We start from the raw sequence: 22,350 nt of genomic DNA on the forward strand, positions 1-22,350 counted from the left end.
CTCTTAGGCGCCTCACCTATTATATCTTTTGCTTCATGCAGACAACGATTCTGTTGCTGGGACTACAGTTATTCTTACATTGTGGCTGAGAAATGAGGCACTCAAAGAACTGAGATGCTAGGCGTGACTGGCCTGGAGAATCTCAAAGCAGAAAACCAGCCCTCAGTCCCTCCGGCTCCTGATCCACATTCTTGCCGCTGTAATAGGTGTGAAGGTCAATGCACAACCCTCAGGGCCACCCCTAGGCATCTGGGAATGAAACCGTGGGTCAAATCCATTTCACCTGCCTTCACTAATCAAGGTCATTTTAAGATTTGCATGTCCTCCAAGCTGCACGTAGCCTAAATAATAAGATGTTTGCCCGAGTCGTTGTCCAGGAACTTGGAGTCAGCTGTGCCTAGTTCGAGCTGAGCCGATTAAGAAGAAGTAGGACCACCGACCATCCAACTGGGCATGCGCGAGTGTCGCTTTTGAACGTGCAGAGGCCCGTAGCCTAGTTACGCCTGCGCAGATTGTCGATTACCGCACCTTTTTCCAATCACCTTTCCCCGCCTCTCTCCCCATGCCTCAGACCACCATGCTGCTTCATTCCTCATCGCATAAATACCCCCGCCCCTTGCCTTCTTGGGGGAAGATTTGAGTTCGTTTTTTTTGTTTCTTCGCCTGGCTGCCTTGACGCAAATATATAACTCTACCTCAAATCTCGGTATCTCAGCATCTTGGCTTGCTGTGCTCAGGGCAAGACAAACCGTAAGTAGTGCTCTCCAAACAGTGCCATTGTCAGCTCTTAAACTGAATCCAGGGTTCTCTAAGAGTAATCTTTTGTTAGGTATGTACCTGCAGGAGGGCAGGGATGAGGCCATTTCTAATAGGCAGAAGTGGGGTAACAGAAGTCTGATTACCGGTATAGAAGAAATGGTGGGGGGAAAATGGACCTAAAAGACTTGTCAGAAGCTTTGTCTCCTGTAAAACTCTGAGGTTTTACAAGAGAGGAAGAATAGTTTCTCTAAATTTGTGGGTTTGGAACTCAAACTCTTACCACCTCCCAGCTCATACAACTTGCTCGCTGCACGGCAGGCCAATAAGTCAGGGGATAGTGTTGGGGCCAGAATAGAGACTTTTCGGAAAGCCAGCAGACCAAGAGGATGGCGGGCTAATGTCCTAAAGAGCTATTCTAATTCGGGGTAGAATTCAGGCCTCTCTTCTGCTAAGGAAAAAGCGGGACTGCAGACTTCTTAGAGCCACTTGGCCTTGAAGGAAAGCATCACGTTTCTTTCTCTGCTTGCTCAGGTGGGCTGGATCACAGAGCTCCAGCAAAAAATTCAAGTAGTTAGCAGTTATTTTCACTTTACCACTCTTATCTCTGCTTATTCGAAAGGTTTCTAGGCTAAAAGAGAATTTATCTACAAGAAATGTCCGTAACTAACCCAGGACTACGGGATGGGAACTTTCTTAAGGGAACTCAATGAGCTATTCGGGCACAAGAAACGTTTCTTTCTCTAATGCTTAACTTCTAACGTGTAGGGCTAAACTAGTAAAATACATAGGGTAAAGAATGAGGGAAACAGTTTCAATGTGGTTAGTTCTGTTCTTTCTGTTACAAAACCATAAATAGAGCGGTGGTTTGAGCCAGAAAACATTGTCAACAAGGATACATTGGAACACTAGGATACAACAAAACTGCCATCACAAATTCTCAGATTATTTAAATTAACGACCTCAGACAAATCCTGGGAATCAAGCGTGAAGGAATGGGGAGGAATTTTTAGAAACACGGGTGATTGACCTGTTTACAGAAAGAAAAGTGAGAAGGGCAAGCTGTGGGATTTAATGACTGCAATGTGATAGTTTACCCATAATATGTACACAAGTCAAATCTTTGCTTTAATATATCAGAAGTCCTTGCTCTTTTTAAGGAGCCCTTCTGTGAATCTCTTAAATCACCAGCTGGTCGCTGTAGGGCCAGTGGGCGCAGTACCTCGGGAAGAGTGGGGTTGCTGGGCTCCAGGCCCAGCCCTGACCCTTACTGCTGTGTAATCGTGGACAAGGCTCGTGACCTCTTTGTGTCAAAGTCCTCAATCTGAAAACTGAGGCAAAACCTATACTGCCTACATGATCACTGAGCTCATGGGAAATACTGTTGGAGAAAACTTTGAACATATGTGTAATAAACAGCCCACAAAGGAAGGGTATGTTTATCTGTAAAATGCAGGTAACACTGACCTCAGCCCCCAACAGATTAACTCTCCTTGTTTTCAGCTCCAGTTATACTTCCAAACGGCAAGACGTGCCTACACGTGCAGGGGTTGCTTTCCTGCAATTTCTTGTCTTTTATGGATCTGAGTGCATCAGACATTCATCTTGCTGGTTGGGGCAACACTGGCCCTATGTAATGGTTGCCAGTCACAGAACGAAATTACATGGGAATCATCTTAGAGTTTTGACTGTCTTCTTAATCTAACCCAGGACACCTGAAAGGGAGCCCCAGCTCTACATGACATTCAGAAGTGACCTTTGGTTACCTGGTTTCTTAGCTTCTCTTTGTGTGAGAGCCCTTAAAAATTGCAGTAGGCAGGGGCTTCCCTGGTGGCGCAGTGGTTGAGAGTCCGCCTGCCGATGCAGGGGACGAGGGTTCGTGCCCCGGTCCGGGAAGATCCCACATGCCGCGGAGCGGCTGGGTCCGTGAGCCATGGCCGCTGAGCCTGCGCGTCTGGAGCCTGTGCTCCGCAACGGGAGAAGCCACAGCCGTGAGAGGCCCGCGTACCACAAAAAAAAAAAAAAAAAAAATTGCAGTAGGCAAACTGGCTTTTTAACTTGTCATAATTGCTGCTGATGATTAACCCCCTCACTGCCCTGCAGCCTGTAATACTGTATCTGGTTGTCTGGCCTACAAGGTGACTGCAATTACTGCTGCTATTCATAGGACACATTTACTGGAAACAAATGACCATCTATTCGATTGTAAACAACTAGGCCAAAATCTCTTTATAAGGGTAAAGACCAAGGCTACTAACTTCAGAACTCCCAGCACAGACATTCTTAGGAAACATTTGTTGGTGATTAATAAAAATACCTCATTTGTTTAGCACTTTAGAATTTACAGAGTATTTTCACATATACCACCAATTATTAACATTTTGGCTGAGTCTCTCAGGCTTTTACCTGTTAAAGATACCAACTGTCCTTGCTGATGTACAGTACATTTAAACTTAAGCTGTTGCAACTCATATTTTAACAAAATCTATTGGAATTGTGGTTCTCAATTCTGGTTACCTACTAGAGGTGCAACTGAGTAGAACCCTATGGAACCTTCCTGGGAGAGACCACCCCATGTCCTCTGCCTGCCTCTTGCTTACAGAAAACTTTAGCCTCTTAGGCCTTCCCCAGATTCCAAAGAGCAAATTTAATCAGAAAAGTGAGAAAACGCAGAAACAAAGGAGAACAGTCAAGCAAGACAAAATAATAGCTTAGCCATTAAAGTCAAGGACCTTTAGTTCCTCCTGAGCCATACCCTCGAGCTCTTTGGCAGAGACTGAGACGCCCACCAGGTGGAAGAAGTTAAACTGCATGTTGACCACAAGCACGTAGATCCCCAAACTGGTTGGAACTAGAAGGTTGATGTTGACTTCGGATTACCTCGCCACCAACTAACTAGAAGTATGTCCACAAGCTGATCAAGCACTCGGCAACCTTCTCCCTCACCCTGTCTTTAAAAACCTTTCCCTGAAACCCACTGGGGAGTTCAGGTCTTTTGAGCATTAGCTGCTAATACTCCTTGCTTGGCCTTGCAATCAGACCCTGCGCTCTCCTTCAGCACAACCCAGTATCGGTAGATTGGACTTACTGCACGCAGGTGAGCGGACCCAAGTTTGGTTGGGTAACAGAAGCACCTGGCGGTATTAAAAATACCAGGGGCTGGGTCTTCACCTCAGTCCAACTGAATCAAAATGATGTGTTTATTTTTTTTTTTTTAACTCTGTCAGGGGGTTCAAATGTGCAGCCAGCACTGCTGTTATACCAGAAAGACCACAGAGTGGCAGAAAACTGAGTTCTAGGCCCGTTGGTACAAAGAGCTGTGTACCATGGATACATATGAAAAGGGAATTCTGGGCCCCAAACTATTAATTCAGAAGCAGTTCCTCTGACTGCTCTTTTAGATACAGCTATAGTATCTAAAAGTATTTTAGAAAAGTAAAAAGTAAAAGTAGTACAAGTATTTTTTTCTTACTTATAGTAAGAAAAAAAAAAAGTGCTGAAGCCAGGAATTACATAGGTACATACTTTCCACCTTCTAGCCTGCCGTCGTCCACATCCCCACCTCTCCTAGTTACTAAAGAACTAGGGTCCAGGCTCCTCCGTGGGAAATAATACAGTCTTAGGGGGCAGGCTGACTGAGTTAGGGTGAGGCTGGATTTTACGGTATATGTTGCTGTATCAGTTGAAGGAGACAGGTGCTCGCAAGAAGAAACCCACGTTGGCTAGTTGAAGAAGTTCCTTGCGAAAGGCTGCGGTTGCTATAGTTGGGGGCAGGTCTTCGTAGTTAGCTTGTGCACAAGTGATCAAACTCAGACGATTATCTTGCCTTCTCCCAAATGTATGCGAGACTGGCTTCTAATTCAACGTGGGCCGGGTATGCTGCTGGCTGCATTCTGGGGGCAGATGGTCAAGGCTCCCTGATGCCCGGGAGACTTATTAACAATCAGGAACTTGTTTGAGAAGGCTTTGTCCCAGAATCCTCGAATTTTGTACAGTCATGGCCAAGACAAGAACAACCATGTCTGATCTGCATAACGATCACATTATAGAACCAATTTACCAGGCCAGCATCATATTTCTCATGTCACAGAGGCAAGGTTCTCCTCAAGACATTCCAGCAATTCCGTGGCTGAAAGAGACTATGTTTGCTGTTAGTAGGAGTGTCAGTAGGTGAAAATGAGCTAAGTCGTAAATGCGAAATGTCACGTTTCCCTTAACAGGTTTTAAAAATTCACAGAAGTATTTAAAAAGTATTCATACGTATTTGATGTGACAGAGATGGCCCTTATATTGCCTACTTTCTTTTCAGTTCCTAAAATGCAAAGTAAATATCACTGACAATTGTTGATCAACCATATAATGTGCTTATACTTGCTCTCTGGGTTTCCTTCTGTCCATATGGGTAACCATTTTCAGGCAGAAATTTCAATTCATATGTTGCTACTGACCTGCCACAGCTGGCAAAATGTCACTGAAAAGTGTCATGTTTAAAAGAATGAAAACATTTAAATGTCTCTAGGTTAGAGGCTGTGACGATTCATGAATTTTTCACAGATAGTGATTCTGTGAAAAGTAGCAGAAAGTTAATGCTGTGGAAGGGAATAGTTTTAATCTGGGCTAAAGTTTGGATTTTTGTTGGATTTGGATTATTTCCTGAGGGTGCGCTAGAACAAATGGGGTTTTATGGCTAGTTGTTGCAATAACAATCATTTCTATTCCCACGATCTTAATGTAACTAGGACCCAGATGCTGTGCTTCATGGTTAATACTGTTAGGGCCCTGTTAGGGTTAAATGAGCTCCTATGTGTAAAGCACGATGCCTGGCCCTATACGTATAGCAAAGGTTACATTAACACCAACAGTTGTCACTGCTGTCATGATTATTATAATTGTTATTACTAGTCCAGTCCATTTTTCATCTGCAAAATGAAGGACTGTTTCCACTGAAATTCTATGATTTGAATCAATGAAATGAAGCCAATTTTCCCTAATGATACTACCCAGTTCATAAATTCGTGGTTCTATCATTGGGACAAAACCCTAAAGAGAATGTCTCAAATATACTGAGATAGCTTTCAATATACGTATCTCAAGGTCACTCAGGCAAACAATGATGGCGGGACCATATTGAGCCTATCAGATGATATCTGCAGTGAGATTTTTACCCAAAGGTTTTTTTATAGGGTGGGGAGAATGGAGGAGTGAGGGCTATAATGTGGAATGTAATGCAGGTGTGAGGCCTTGAAGAGGGGGACATGCTGAACCAAAACAAGGACCAGCTGCACAGTAAAGGAAGGCTCTAGATTCCCAGCTAAGAGCGTGGGTGAAGACTAAGAACAGGATTGGCTGAAAGAGAACCAGTTTGTGTGCCAGTTTGTTTTCAGCCAATCAGCTATCCTGGAGGAGTAGCTGGGAACATTTCCTAGGGGAAACTGTAAGCAGAGAGAGGCTGTTCTCTATGGGGTGCTGGAGGCTAAACCATGGGCCAGGAGAGAGGGGCTAAGGATTCCAGAATGGACAAAAGTGTTCATCAAACATGGGAGCAGGAGAGGACAAGAGGAGGATGAACACCTTCTGTCCTGCTGAGCCAGATGGCTACGGTGGCAGGATGAGGGAAGGCCTGGCAGTGGAGGCTCACAAGTCTCCCCTAGGCTAAGTGGCTTAGAGCACATGGCCAGCTTGACCTTGGGCAGCACCAGGTATGAAGGAAACAGGCTCCAAGGTGCAGCATCTTCAGACGCTCTTGAGTTACCTCACCCTATATGATTGCACTACCAAGTGGTTCACACATAGGAATCTACAACAACCCACTGCATTGAACATGTCCCATCTATTCAAGTCTACAAACACCTCTTCCAGAAAGGGAATTCAGTTGTTATGAATTTTGAGGGCAATATTGGATGATATGAAGAAAAGTCTTAGAGTAAGGCTGACTGGATCTTAAATCCTGGATCTACCCACAGCCCAGTTTTGCTACTTTAACTAGTTTATTTAACCTCTCTGAAAATCAGTTTTCTCTTCTGCAAAATAAGAATAAGGCTACCTATAAGGCTGTTGTTAGAATGAGAGAGATGCATGGAGAGTGACCAGCACAGCCACTGGGACGTGGGCTTCCCCCAACCTTTTCTTAAAATATATTGTCATTCTTTTTTTTTTTTTTTTTTTTTTTTTTGCGGTATGCGGGCCTCTCACTGTTGTGGCCTCTCCCATTGCGGACGCGCAGGCTCAGCGGCCATGGCTCACGGGCCCAGCCGCTCCGCGGCATGTGGGATCTTCCCGGACCAGGGCACGAACCCGTGTCTCCTGCATCGGCAGGCGGATTCTCAACCACTGCGCCACCAGGGAAGCCCTTGTCATTCTTATACTTAGTAATAAATAATAAAACAATTGTCTTCATATGCATGTCAGCTTTATAATTTAACTTTCTACCTTCATTTCAAATTGATTATACTCTTAAAACAACTGTGATTTATGGCAGGGCATAAACATCACCTGGAGATCCACCTGTGGATTTCCCATTGGACAAAAACACATGACTGATTTCCTTATTTTTTATTAGACTTCTAAAATTTCATCTCTTTAGTGGTAGCAAAAACTGTTTTTAAATCTTTATCCTTTATAGATATAAAGTATACCTTAGATTTTCTGTACATTTTAGAGACCATGAGAAAGTTTAAATTTGAAGTTTCCATGCATTTTTTTTCTCTTTCTCTCATTTGAACCCCCCTCTACAAAATGATAACATTAATGGAGCCAAACTGCTTCAAGAACCTGAGAAACTGTCATGTTTCCATATCTTGACCCCTGTTTAACTCTTTCCTGTAATCTACTCCATCCTAAGAACAAGATATATAAATCTATAAACATGTCAGGAGTAAAATTATTTTTGTACATAGGCTCCCAAACTCTCCTTTCCTGAGGCTCACCAGAATGGCTTTGTCTGCACCCAATTTTCCCCTCTCCTTCAACCTCAAAGGAGGATCCTGCCCTTGCCAAACTCATTTTTTAGGATTTTGTGATGCAGAATTATGAGAGAAGTTGGTGGAAGAAAAGAATGAAGTGTTCTCATGGTAGGGCTGGCAGTGAAGGAATGGGGCCACGGAGATCGCTGAAAACCGAGCAGCAGGTTGTATGTGGAGGAACAGATGGGAGAGGAAGGCGGTGTTGTGAAGAAACCCATAAATGTCTTGCAAGTTGTGTTCTTTCCAGAAATGAAAGACTTGCTGTTATTTTGAAATTAATTTTTGGTGGCTGGACTGTATTCATGACTATGTCATTATTCTGAGACTGAACCATGTGGGTCATAATTTTCTAATCAGTCTTAATAAGGTTAAATTCATGTGAGAGTAAGCCACAAAGATAAGAGCCACTTGGAGTGATGGTTAGCTGTTAACATTGCCTACGAAGAGACACGGATAAGAAAAACAGTGTAGATCCGTGGTTTGCAGATCTTAGGATACATAAGGCTCACCTGAGGAGCATTTTACAGTGCAGCCTCTTGGACCCCAAGTAGTTTTGATGCTATTGTTGGGGTCAGAGTCTAGGAATCTGCATATTTCATTGTCCCCACATGATTCTGACACAGAGTGTTTATGAACCCCATTCTGGCTCAAGGCCAGTAAGTGTCAGACTTCTCCAGAGTTCTGTGTTCCACGGGGGCTCCTGTAGCTCAACCACAGAAATCTTATCAGTGTTCCTTTGGATCGGCCCAAAGAAAAGTCTCTAGACATTTTCTATTGCATACTTCCTAGTCATTTTTGCAGAGACATCTCACCTTCTCTGTGGCTTTTTATCTCCCCTCATCCTTCTTTGTAATCTATAGATCAACTGAAGACAAGAATTGTTTTTTTCTGTTTTACAGAACAAGCATTTAACTAAAACCCTCTCCAACACGAACACAAGCTATTAAATTACATTCACCGGGGTTGTCTCACCAATGCAAATTTCTACAAAATCTTAATAGGACGATAATTGGAGAAAAGAGTAGTTGGCTGCAGATTGTAAGGATTAATTTGCCTTACTACATAACAGAATGCTGCAGTAAAAACAGGAAATGTTTTGCTTGCAGGAGCCTTTGAAAGAGGCTGCATTTGTCTACGTAGAAATGTTTCCTCACCCATAATCAACTTTGGCTGTAGATTAGCCAGGTTGCCCATTTGTAAACCACACAATGAAAATATTTATGCTTGTCTCCTGGTAGGGTTTGCCTAGAGCTTTCAGAGCCTGGATTGGAAGGTGTTAGGACCACCCACCCATTGTGCCTCACCATAAAATACCAAAAGTTGTAAAGACAACATTCCTCAATCTAGCCTGTTGCCTTTCATCATGCAGGTGACACAGAAAATGGTGATCCCTGAAGCGGGACTCAATGTGAAATGAATCATCATGAAATATATGATTTTGTGGAAACGCTGGAATATCAACTTGCCAGCTCAGCCTTCACAGGGAAGATGCTCCTGTGACCTTTTGGTAAACATGCACGATAACTACCCAGGAAATGGCTGTATTGATTGGTCAGCCCTGGAGACGCAGGAGTAAGAAGACCTAGGAGCAGATGTACCCATGGTTAGATACTATTCCACCTAGCTTATATCCTCCACACCTGTCCGTCCTGTAATGCTCATGTCCCACCAAATCTGGAGATGATATCTTGATGTCATCTTAAATACATTTCAACTCTATAATAATGTATTTCCCTTGTCTCAGCCATAGCTCTGCTAGGGATGAATAAGTGAAGCGGTAGCGAACAATAAGAAAGGCAGATGAAAAGAGAAAAGGTAAAACCACTTAACGTTTTGGATACTTGAGCCAACTTCCTTTAGGAAACCATTCTACCAGACTCCTATCTGTTAGCAGAAGTCTTATCGCTTATAAGACATATTAATTATTGATGGGCTAAAAATGCCTGTTGTAAAAATCGAATACCCAAAGGTAGTGAAATGATTTTTAAATATTTTCTTTTTTTTCTTTCTTTCCACAGTGTAGAAAATTTTAAAGTGTAATACATTTTGAAGACAATGCTATAGTGATTAACACACTGGCTTCCAATATCTGAGATGTTGTCTTAAAAAAAAAAAGCAACTTAAAAAAAGCCATTAACCAGCCAAACAGGCTGGCTTCACCCCCAGAACTGCTGGTGGTTTCTCAGTTACTTTTCTTAGAGTCTTGGTGGAACTAGACTTAAAAGCTTAAGACTCAAATCAAACACATATCACTTTACAGACCAATAAGCCTAAAGCCCTTTATTTCCAAGGGAAAGGGGTACTTTATATCACATCCTGTTTTGTAAATAGGACTTGACATCCCAAATATTCCAAAGAGAATGCAGCAGATAGCATGTTTTCCTGGGCTGAAGATGCTACCGTCAACAGCTGAAAGCACGTGGAGAAACAGCGGGGAGTAAGTCAGACACCTCCCTAGAGCTGGCCACCTTTCTCAAAACAGCTGAGCATTTGGCTGAGCAAGGTTTGAAGTATATTATTCTTAAGAAGAATGGCACAGGCTGTTTCTGTTTTCAACTGGGAATGTTTTACAGATTTAAAACAGAATGAGGGGAACTACCTAAGCTTGTACCCCTTAAACAATCTTTTCTAAGATTGAATACAACAAAAATCATTATTAAAAAAGAGGCTAATGAGGGCACTTCCCTGGGGGTCCAGTGGTTAAGACTCCACCTTCCAATGCAGGGGGCACAGGTTTGATCTCCCCTGTGAGGCCAAAAATTAAAAAAAAAAAAAATTTGATTCATACTGAAAATGATGCAATTAAAAGGGATCCTGGAGATGAGCAGTCCACAAACTTCCACCAGTTTCTCTGAAACAGTACAGAATTTAGCTACTTGGTATGTTTCCCTTCAATTAAAAATTCGTTCCTGGTCTACTCGTCGAGTGGACAGCAAAATCTGAAGATATTCAGAAGAAGTCAACTGCTGTAGGGTGCTCAGTGGTGAGGACTCAGCCTTCCATCATGGCATTTCAGAACCTTTTATTTTTGTCATAAAAAGTAGACATTTTCTCTAAAAATGTACTCACCTATTTAAAGTTACTTGTTTCTATACACTTTATACCCACTTAAAAAAATTAAGTGCCAGGGAAAAGTTTTATGCCAAAAGCTTGTGGGTTGTATTAAATTGTACTGACAGTCCTCATGAATGATGACTTTGCAAATAAAAAATAATTGGTCTTAAATATTTATTTCCCTTTCCACCTTGCTTTCCATAGGATGGATGTATTGCTGCTGCTGTAAATCTAGTAGTACAAGGGAAAATGAAGCAAAAATTAAAATGGTACTTTAAGCTGTATGATGCAGATGGAAATGCTTCTACTGACAAAAGGGAACTACTGAACATCTTCGTGGTAAGTGAAGTAGTAAAGTATCCTTTGCAGGACATTATATAGTTAATTCAGTTTTCTTCCCTGTGGAGTCAGTGACAATTCCCCATGTGGTCGGCTATTCTCGGGATATACATTTGGAATGGCTGAAGCAATGTCAGTTTCACCATCCTGTTGGTTACTGAATGTGCAATTGTGTATCAGCATTTTCTTCTAGGTGCAGTCCACTCTGAAGTTTACAAATTTAGCAGCGTATTGAGATGAAAAATAAACATGATGTCCTAAAACAACTTATCTTTTTTTCTCTGCCTCAGTGCAGAAAGTCTGTGGGAGCAGCTAAAATACAAGATGGTTTATATAGCAAAAAGACATGGACAAAGAATAAAGGTACCTGAGGAACTAATCTTTCTGGGAGCTTGACTAAAGTATTTTCTAATAGATAGCTCAGGGATCTCAGATCCTTTCCATCTCTAAAGTTCAAGGTGTCCCTTTATAAATCTTACCCCCCCACCCTCTGCTAGTGGAAAGAGGATAGTGATTACCATGGTATGAGATAAAACGGATCCCAGAGTAAAAGAGTATTAAGTGGGACACTGTGCCTGAACAAAGATATGAAGTAAAATAAACATTATGAATGTAATACACTGAATTTGTAACAGAATCAGAACTAGAATCAGATATCTTAGAAATGATCTGGTCCAAATGCTCTCATTTATAGATGGAGCTGAGTCCCAAACATAATACATAGTATAAATCTTAAGAAAAACGTGAGGAAAAATAATGGGTAGAGCTACAATTATGACTGAATATTTTAACAAATGGACAAAGCTGTTAAAAATTTAAAACTATTTTGGCAAATGTGCAGTTAACCAATATATGAAAAGAATTCAAGAGTATGATAATACTAATATTGTTTCCACTTTAATCTCATCAGAAAGAGTACTAAGATATATTTTGTAGTTGAACTTTGTAAGCATTAAAATTCAGAAATTCTGCATACATACTACATGTTGCAGCACAAAATTGGGAATCTAAAATATTCTATAGAGAATTCCCAACCCCATGTAAATTTTCAAATATCCTCTTAAATATACTTATTTTAGAAACATTAAATAAGTAATACAGCATACAAGTATTAGGGGGTGCCTCCAAAGCAGTACTCAGATCAGGGGTTCGTATTCTGGGATCTATGGATCTATGGCCTTTAGGAATCCTTGGCCACCCCCTTGGAATCAAGGGCAAAATTTTGCCTGCACGTGATCCGTTTTCTTCAGGGGAGGGATAGGGTCATCAGATTCTCAAAAGAATTAGGAAGAACAAAAGGATAAAAGTGATTATTTTCTAAATCTTATAGGAAAATTTACATAGGTTTTCATTAGTTAAAATGTGTAACTTAGTGAGTCAAGGAAAGAGAAATATTAAATAGCTAGCTGAGTTTTTCCTTAAAATGTTTAGAAAGAGAACAAAATAAAAGTAGGGAAACAAATAATAAAAGCACAGAGCAGAAATTAATTTAATAATTGGATACTATTTGTCTTTGATTAAATCGATAAAGATTAAAAAGAGTAAGATGTAATTCTGTCAAGGGCACTGTGAAAAGAGCGCCCTTACACACTGTGGAGGGAGCGTAAATGGATATAATGTTCCTGGAAATTGGGTGGTCTGCATTAACAGGCTAAAATTTATCTTCATTTTTAGAGTCAACATTACTTACTTTTGGTCAGGAAAAACAATAATTAATGTTGCCAAAGATAAACGTTCTATGATTTTACATCACAAAATCATTTAAGATAGTAAAAATAAAAAACAACCTAAAGGAGGGTAATTTTAAAATTAATGCAATGGAATATGTACTTATAAAAAAAACCCAGTGGTCTACAAACATACTCTCTACATAATGGCAAATGAAAGAAAAATGGGGTAAAGAATAATACATACTGTATAACGTAAGTTCTCTCAACATACGATAACAGGGTGTTAAAATGGAATTCAGCCCAGGTATCCAGAGATTCGAAGGAATTACTAGATTATAGGCAGAATTTACAATGGAAGTAGTTACATCTTAATCTCACTTTAAGGGTCTGAAACGGTCAAGATGAGGGTTTTGGAGAAGGACTACTGGAGAGGGTTTCTTGTGTAAAAGCCCTCACGTCAGTAGCATGAGGATTTAAGGAGGCCAGTGAGGTGTGGCGTGCCCTGCAGTTTGCGGAACATGACGTTCCAGGGTTTGAGTCACACGTGGGAAATCTAAAGAGCAGACTGTGGCAGCAGAGTAGCAGGATGCATTCCTGGAATCTGCTGGGACAAAGGGTGCTTGGGTTTCTCCATGGACCAGATATGGGCCACTGAGAGAAGCAGCTGGCAGAGAGCTGTCTTGGATCTTGTCCAGCCGCGCCACTTGGAGAAGTGAGGAATCCTCAGAAGAAGAAAGCTGGAGGTAGATCTGGAGAGTGGTTCTCAACCAGGAGCAATTTTGTGCTCCTATTCCCCCAGGGGACACTTGGCAAAGTCTGGACACATTTTGGTTGTCAACTGGAGAGATGGGGAGGGTGTGGTGCTACTACTGTCTATTGTTTAGGGAGCAGGGATGCTGCTAAACATGCTACCATGCACAGGACAATGCAGAGCAAGAAAGGATTGTCGAGTCCAAAATGTCAGTGGTGCAGATGTTTAGAAACCCAGACTTGGAGGCTGTAGAGGGAGCCTCAAGGGATCAGCTGGAATAGGTAGAAATAGAAATGCCATTCTTGCATATATGCTCGACAAAAATTTGTGTACATGATCATCAAAAGACCTGACCAGGAGTGTTCATAACAATTTTTGTAATAACCAAAAAGTGGAAATAACTCATGTACATCAACAATAGAATGACTTTAAATTGTGGTATATTTTCCCAATGATATACTATAAAACAATGAGGATAAACAAGCTATTGCTATGAACAACAACATGCATGAATTTCACATACTTTAAAAAAAGTGCTTGATTCATATCTAGGGAGTTGCAGGAGAGTCAGTAGTGAAAAGGGGTTGGGAGGCCTCAGGGAAATAGTGGTCTTTAAACATCTGCTATCTGGAGAGCTCTGAAACGATATGATCATGACAGTACCTGCCAAGTCAGGGCTCTCCTGCTCCCCTTTTCTCTCCTCTCTCTTCCTGTTCACACTCAGAGGGGTCAGAGAAGGGCTTAGTAAGATGGAGGAGAAAGAGTAGATGTACTAAATGAGGAAGGAAAGAAGGAAACAAACCATGCCTCCTTACCCATTCCCCCCACCCCCATGCTTCTCCTAGAGGAAGAGGGAAAATATGAGGCACCCTGACAGCTCCCTTCAAATTATTATCCTCCTAGGCCCCATCAATCTTCCAGTCAATTCTTCACTCTTACTTATATTGCCTGGAGTTGGGTGATGGACAAATTCTAGAAATTTCATAATCTTTTATTACGACTTATGCATGCAGTCTAGTATCACTTCAGGATGTGGGAATACTGGATGCCTAGCCAAATTTTCGAGGCTTTCAGAGCCTCTGCAAAGACACTGAGAAACCTTAAAAACTTTCATCTAATAGGCTACCTGTATCTAACCGTTACTCTTGTAAGTATTATTTAACTGTGAGATCTTAGCTTGCTAAGGCCAAGAGTGGTGCTTTGCCACTGTTAATTATGATTGATCCTTGGATTCAGGATTAGTAATGCTTGGGAAGCAGCAAGAGAGAGTTCTATTTAAGACCATGCCTCTAATTGAAATATGTTGCCAGCGGTTTTTTTTCTAGAGATTCCTTCATGTTCAATCAAGATAGTTATGTTCAAATTCCCAGATGACTAATCCATTCTCTCTCTGTCTCTCTTTCATTTTATTAGGAATTCCTACATCAAATATGGGCCATTTAATTTAATCACCTGGGGCAAGGGTGGGGGGGAGGAAGGGTGGTTAAATGGTCTCTCTAGGAAAGCTGGAAATGTCATTTTCCCTGCATCCCCTGATAGCTTTTATGATGAAAAGATGCTGGCGGAGTGTGAGAAATTCAGTGTCCTTCCAAGGCATGCGTATCTGTCTTCCCAGTTGATCACTCTGCAAAAGGACACAAAAAAACCCCAAAGGTGCCAGTGGCAGAAGTGAGAGAGGAAGCATTAGTTGCTTACAGAACATCCTTTTATATTCATCTTAAGATCAACGATAATTAGTCTAAAATGAGAACACTGTTTTCTGGGTCCAGAATTCTTATGACAGTTACCACTTCGGTGTTTTCTCCAATGGGTTCTTAGAATCTTTTGATATTTAATATGTTCTGTAGAAAAACCCTAGACTATACTCAGTTCATTTAGTTTCCAAGCCTCATTACCCAGCACTGATATACAATCTTTTTATTTGTTTTTAACAACTGAAACAGGTTGGATAGCAAAACTGACATAAACAATTCCCCCAATTCTGTTACATTGGGGTAAGAAATGTCACAAAATGAGCTTGCTTCCAGAAGAGTTGAACTCTCTGATTTAGTTTCTTTGCAAGCACTACAAGCCCTCAATGGCCAGCAAACTCTGAATCCTGAAGAATTTACCAACTTGGTGTTCCATAAGATCGATACAAACGATGACAGTAAAGTAGCTGCTCACCTTGGGCTCACTTTTCTTACCTAGCAGGAGTTGTTGGTGGTATGCTAGATGCCCCATTTAGACAAAAGCAGGAACCTTTCAAGCAAACCCCACTTGTAATATCACTGGGGCTTCATAATTTGACTGGTACAATGTTCTCCAGTTGATACAGTTGAATAAATGCACAGGGATTGACACTTTGGTATATATAAAGCAGAGTAAAGGGAGATAAAAGGAAAAAAAGTTGGTGAATAGGAGATGAAGGGCCCTCTGCTGTTCGCTCTGGGAATTTCTTTCTACTGGAGGCTTCTCATCAACTTACGAATAAGCTTGTTTTCCCTCCTAACTTCAATTATGCCATCTTCTATCAGATTTTCCCTTCCCTTTGACAGTACAGTTCTGGAAAGAGTTGTCCACACTTACCTCCATTTCTGCTCTGTCTTTTCTACATTTCTACTCTTTCTGCTCATTTCTTCAGCTGCTTTTTTTTTTTTTTTTTACCTGAAAATCTGGTCTCTTTATCTCAGAGAAGGTGTGCTTCTTCAGAGGTAGGAGTGAGAAGGGGGGCGCTGCTTACACCAAATGGCTTTAATCTGTAAACTGGTAGATGAGCATATTGATTTGAGATTGAGGCATCATATCTAGGGATGATCCTTGGAAAACAGAGAGCTTGGAATTGTGGAAAATATGATGTTAGTAAGATTAAAAAGGGGTGGAGGCAGGGGATAGATTTGAGGGATTGGGAGTCATGGGTGTCATCAATCCACAGACTCAAGCTGCTGGCCATGCATCACTTCTTGTAGTGGACGGACACTGGAGAGAAGTAGAGACTCATGTGGTAGTTTGTATTAGTCAGATGTGGCTGCTCAGTCTGGCAGGATGTGAGGAGGAGGAGGCTGGGAGGGAGGTCAAATAAAATCACCACTATGAGCGAGCCAAACATTTGGACAAGAGTATAATTCTCAGAAAAGCAGTTAGGAAATGTATCAAGAGCATCGATCTTCCTCTTAAGGACCTAGTCCTCATCTCAGCCTCAAGTCGGTATGCTCACTTACTGGTTTACCAAGATCAAAGCCATTTGGTGTCCTCACTCCTATTTGGGTCTATATGGATGAAGAATAAAACAAGTCAGCTCATGTGAAAGCTTGCAAGAAGCAGATTCAGACCACCCAGAGTTGATAAGGAGGCTAAGTAAAGCTAGAAAAGAACCAGAAAAATGGAGAGGGGGGTGCCTGGTGAGGCCAGTGAAAACTTTATTAGGAATATGCATCCGAAAACGGTAATCATCAAACAGGAGAAATGCTGGAGATTTTGTTGTGTTTTGTTTTCATTTTTAATCCCAGAGGTGATGCAGGATGGCAGGGATTGGAGTAGAGAGGATAAACCATTCAACCCAGGGTCAAAATCGTTGCTCAAAGGATGAGTATTCTGGAAGTAGATGGAACATCATGAATGTTTAAGACTTAGCATTGTAAGTGAATTTCAAAAGGACAGGTCAGGATCGTAGTGCTGGCGGGTGGGGGGGGAATAGGAAAAGTGACTTCCCATAGAGAAGCATGAGGGTGGTTCAGTTTCAAGAGTCGGAAAACATGTTCCAGAAAACAGAAAATTGTGCAGGACTTTTTGTTTCCTGTCTGTGCTGGTTCCTCAAGAACAAAGTATAAGGAACCAATAAAATGAGGAATGTAGTTGGAAGGGGCCTAGAAATAGAGCTGAGTTGAAAAAGGATGCGAATCTGAAAGAGAGAAGGTGTTGGGCTCAGGCAACTGAGGTTCCCTGCAATTAGGGAACTAGGATGTTTGACCTGTAAGAGTATCTCAGAAGGAAGAGGATACATTATGATTTCTGGACAGTTTACAGATCTAATTGCACAAATCATTTCCTCTGATATAAAAACTTATATTTTAAGAAAAAATATCATTGGCTTTTATAAAATGAAGATATCAAATAAACTAGTTGCACTCTGGAGTAACAATAAACTACTGTTTCTTGGCAAATGCATATACGGAATTAAAACTACTAGAAGTTGCTTTTACATGGAAATTATTGGAGACTCTTGTATTATCTCGTCAAGGGACAGCTGGGTCATTCCATGTATCAAGAAAAAAGATGCTAAAATTGTTCTGTTGAACACTGACAGCTCAGTGCACCAGAGGACAAGGAAGAGAAAGTAATGAAGACGTAGAGAGCTGATATTTGCAGAAGTGTAAAAGGACTTTGCCAGTATTTGACAGAGGAGAATAAAGTGCTTCCCGCACATGTAAAGGGAAAGTGAGCATCACAGAGAATATTTGCAGTTGTACAAGCCTAAGTGTATATACCTCAAATAAGATTTCTGTTGTTATCATTGTTATCGAAACATCAGTGTTGGGAGAAATGGAGATGTTTGATTAGGTGTACCAGAATAGCGTTGACTATGTGCCAACATATATCTTTTTTGATTTCTCAAAATAAAAAGCAGCAAGCACACCATTGGTATCTGGTGATCCAATGAATACGGAAACCAAAGATCCCCAGCACACCCAGATACAACCAAAACAACTTCAGGAACATGTATGAAAGTCGCAATTTGAATGCCATTGTTTGCAAAAGAATGACCAACATCAAATCTGTTGGAACGGAAAAAGACACAATAGCTATAGAATTCTAGACATAATTATCATGGTCATTAGCCAATCAAAGTTAGAAGATTAATCAAAAGAGAGGTATAGGGCTTCCCTGGTGGCGCAGTGGTTGAGGGTCCACCTGCCGATGCAGGGGACACGGGTTCGTGCCCTGGTCCGGGAAGATCCCACTTGCCGCGGAGCGGCTGGGCCTGTGAGCCATGGCCACTGAGCCTGCGCGTCCGGAGCCTGTGCTCCGCAACGGGAGAGGCCGCGGCGGTGAGAGGTCCATATACTGGGAAAAAAAAAAAAAAAAAAAAAGGTATAGGTTTAATGCTATGATAATAAAACGATGAAGAGCCGTAAGCGCCATGAGGGCAAGAGCTATTATGCTTTACGTACTTCGGTATTTCCTGTGCTCTCACACTTTCTGGCACATAATAGGTGCTCCGTAAATAGTTGTAAAATGAATGAGTGTCTGATAAGATGTCATATGAAAAGCAAATGAAGAAATAAAGAAGATACAAGAGCAATATGCAATGCTCTCTGTAGGAAGAAAGGCCTCTAGGAGACAAGTTTGGAAATTAACATATATTTGAAAATGCATTGCACATGTCAAAATATAAATACAGATCGATTAGCAGAAGTTTATTATCAGTGGGAAGTAGCAATGGGGGGCCAGAGAGAGGTTAAAGGGGGATTCTTTCTTTTTATTACACTTTTCTGTAGGGTTAGTTGTTTTTTGTTTTTGTTTTACCATGAGCATGTATTATTGCTATAATTCAACAAGTTAGTTTTTATTTTTATTTTTATTTTATGAACAAAAGCATCCAGTAAGGAGATCTTGAAGAGAATCACAAGGACAGAAAATTGAAGCTCAACATTCAATATTATTGTAGAATGAAAACAGAAGAGACCTCAAGACAAGTCAGGATACACGATCAAGCATGAAATTCTGCAGACTTTACTTGGAAGTATAGCAATCGGCATGCTATCATACGCCGCTTAGGAGACGTTCTTGACATGATTTAGGAAGATTTATAGATACTGTTCACAACCTCAAGAGCAGAAAGTGTCCAGACAGTAAAGCGCCAAATAGCCCAGGGACAAAGGAGACTTAAGTGGCTCGTAATAGTAAACCATGAAAGTGAAAAGAGAGGAAAGGTTATTGAGCAGATATTTGGAGTAAAATAAAAGAGGGACAGAACATAATGGAAGACCTTTTACTGAGTGACTAACCAGAAAGACCAATGTTTTAGACTGGAACACCATGGAATCAAACTGGGAAACTGGGAACTACCAGGAGATAATAGGGAATCAAGTTTCCTCATAAAAGAGGAAAAAACTGCAGCTTTTAACACTCTGCTATAAAATGCTGCTAAATGCCTCTAGTGCCACCTTGCTAATGAATACAGAACTTGTCATTTAAAATCCTGCATCCTCCCTTGAAAATCTGGTCATTCTCATCTCCTGAGACACTCCAGTCCCACCTCTGCTAATTTCCCAGCCCCAGCACAAATTTTCATGCAGTTCTTATTTGAAAGAATTGAAAAACAATTCCTTGACACAGGTTGGCTTCTTTTCTAACTAAGTTGACTTCTTTAGAGCAAGAAATGCTAATGTGAGCGTGTAGAGTAAATTTTGACTTTTTGGAGGGAAGAGGCAATTTTTTGGTAATGTTATAAAAACATTTAAGATATTAATGGGAAGAAATACATGATCCATAAATATCAACAAAATAACCAGATTGCAAAAACAAAACTAAAGACAATATTTGAGTAGCTGTCCTATCACCAATAAAACTGCTGAACTTGGTAGTGAGTAATGGAAAAGCATCCATAACACTGAACTTCAGAGTCCCCAGGAGTAGCGAATGTGTTCACCACCACAACAGCCCGCCCTGAATAACGTGGATATAAATTATGTGCATATGTATATTTCAACATATAAAAACTGTGCAATTTCTGAATTATGCCTGACAAAGATTGATATGTGTTTTTAAATAGAAAAAAAATAATGAAAACTCAGACATCATTTTAGGTCCTTCTGAGTCCCATGATCTCCAGCTCAGTCATCTCTCAGCAGCTTCAGCTCTTGGCTGGTCGATCTTTTGATGGGAAGCTTCTGGATCTGCACAGGCAATCCTTTCTAGGGAGACCCAGAAACCAACCTTCTAATTTGTCTGGGCATAAATCCACAGGCAAACTGAAGAGGGTTAGAAAGCAATGTGTGAGAATATCAGAAGAAGGAAAGCAATTCGTCAGCCTAGGATTTCTGAGCACCTTCCACATTCACAGCCCTGGCTGGCTGTGCTGGTGGGGCCGTGTAGTGAAGGAAAAGGCAGTTGTAGTCAGGGCTTGATAAATGTTCGGAGAATGAATGAATGAATGCTAAGACTTCGAAGGAAAAGAGCGAGGAGAATTTCAAAATAAGTATTTAGAAATAGTAAGCATCATAAGTTGCTATAGGTAGAGGTTGGCTTAATTTGGAAAAGAAATTATTTTTTGGTAAGTGATCACGTGGGAAAAGCAAATATGCAGAGTTCATGGGTATTTTGAAAAACGTGATGAAACATCAGCGAAAAATTCCATCTTTTAAGTTGTTAAAAGAGGAAATCTTAAAAGTTGTCATTACATGAAAACTATTTGTAACTATGTGAGGTGATGGATATTGACTAAACTTACTGTGGTAATCATTTTACAATATATACATATCAAATTATTATGTTGCACCCCTTAAACTAATATGTAATATCAATTATATTGCAAAAAAAAAAAATCCCCAAAAAGCATTTTCTTTTTTCTCTTTTCTACATCAGTAACCTGCACTGCTTTTCAACACAGGCAACTATCTCCCAGCACCTTCCAATACAACTTCTTTCCTTGCCAGCAGTGAGAATGGAGAAGTGTTATTATAACTAAGTGGTCAAAACAGATTTCAGCTCCCCTGTCTCCACTCCCACTTCTCTGTTGGTCATGCTGAGTCCCTAGAAGTTTGAAAAATCTTTTGGGTTGTGAACTTAGCAGTGTGTTTTCCCTTTGCAAAGGATGGTTATTCTTCTGTTAGTTATGATCCCCTTGACTTTCCCTGGGATACATAGGGAATTCTAATCCTACCTGCTGTTACCGGGGTTTTGCGCAGACTTCTTTGGCATAAGGAAAACATAAGGAACAAAGATTAGATTTCTCTGTAAAAAAAAAAAAAAAAAAGACAAAACATATATTAGTATTTGCCATGGAAACCAAAAGGAAAGTATCTTACGAGAATGTGATGATTTATGCTTTATATTTGAGCCACTATTGTGGCGTTTAGATATTTGTCTTTATCCATTAAAAAGTACAGGGACAGTATAACACTTGCTTTCACTTCCTGCTGACTTTCTGCCTCAGGGGCATGTTCCCTAGTTAGTGACTCAGTGTACTTTGCTTGTCCTTGGTTGACCTCCCAGCAAGCCACAAACCCCATTAAGTACAATCTCCTTAAGATCAGGAAATTCATCTGTACCTTTCAACTTGAATATGCCCATAATTACAATCCAAATGATTTAAATCGAGAACCCCTCATGCCCAACCCCCAAATGTTGAAAAGTTGTCTTGTAGGGTGAGGGCAGTGGGAAACAAGGCAGCAGGTGCCCATGGGTATAAGGCGATAGTTTTATAGCACTGGGCTGGTCAGCATAGACCTAAGGCTTAAGTCAAGGTGATGCAATGAGAAATCAAAAAATCAGAAAAGGAGAGGAGAACTAGGGAATGAATAAATGTTTAACCTTCTGCACAGCTTTGGATAGTCCTTGAAATTATTTCCTCATGGAGAAGAATATTGAAAACAGCCTTGCGAACAGTCATTTCCTTCTGATCTTAGAAGTCTGCGATTTTCATGCTCCTATGACTTGGTCGTAGCTTCAAGATTAAGGGTCAAATAATCAATATCATGTAGAGATGTAAATGTATATGTGAACACAGGTACATTACCTGATGTTCTCAACTCAAAATGAAAAGAGATTTTTTTGCGTTACCTGTATTTTCACCTAACAACCCTACCATTGAATGCTTTTCTATATAAGGATATTC

General features: G+C 40.8%; 1 protein-coding gene across 1 annotated transcript in view; it reads left to right on the plus strand.

Moving 5' to 3' along the window:
* Positions 1-22,350, plus strand: part of GUCA1C (guanylate cyclase activator 1C) — a 32,305-nt gene that overhangs the window by 9,518 nt on the left and 437 nt on the right. The window contains 4 exon segments of the mRNA XM_067033512.1: positions 10,645-10,701; positions 10,977-11,111; positions 11,402-11,474; positions 15,583-15,681. Coding sequence (XP_066889613.1) covers positions 10,645-10,701; positions 10,977-11,111; positions 11,402-11,474; positions 15,583-15,681 — 364 coding nt within the window.

This window comes from Kogia breviceps, chromosome 5, assembly GCF_026419965.1.
Source record: "Kogia breviceps isolate mKogBre1 chromosome 5, mKogBre1 haplotype 1, whole genome shotgun sequence".
NCBI lineage: Eukaryota > Metazoa > Chordata > Mammalia > Artiodactyla > Physeteridae > Kogia > Kogia breviceps.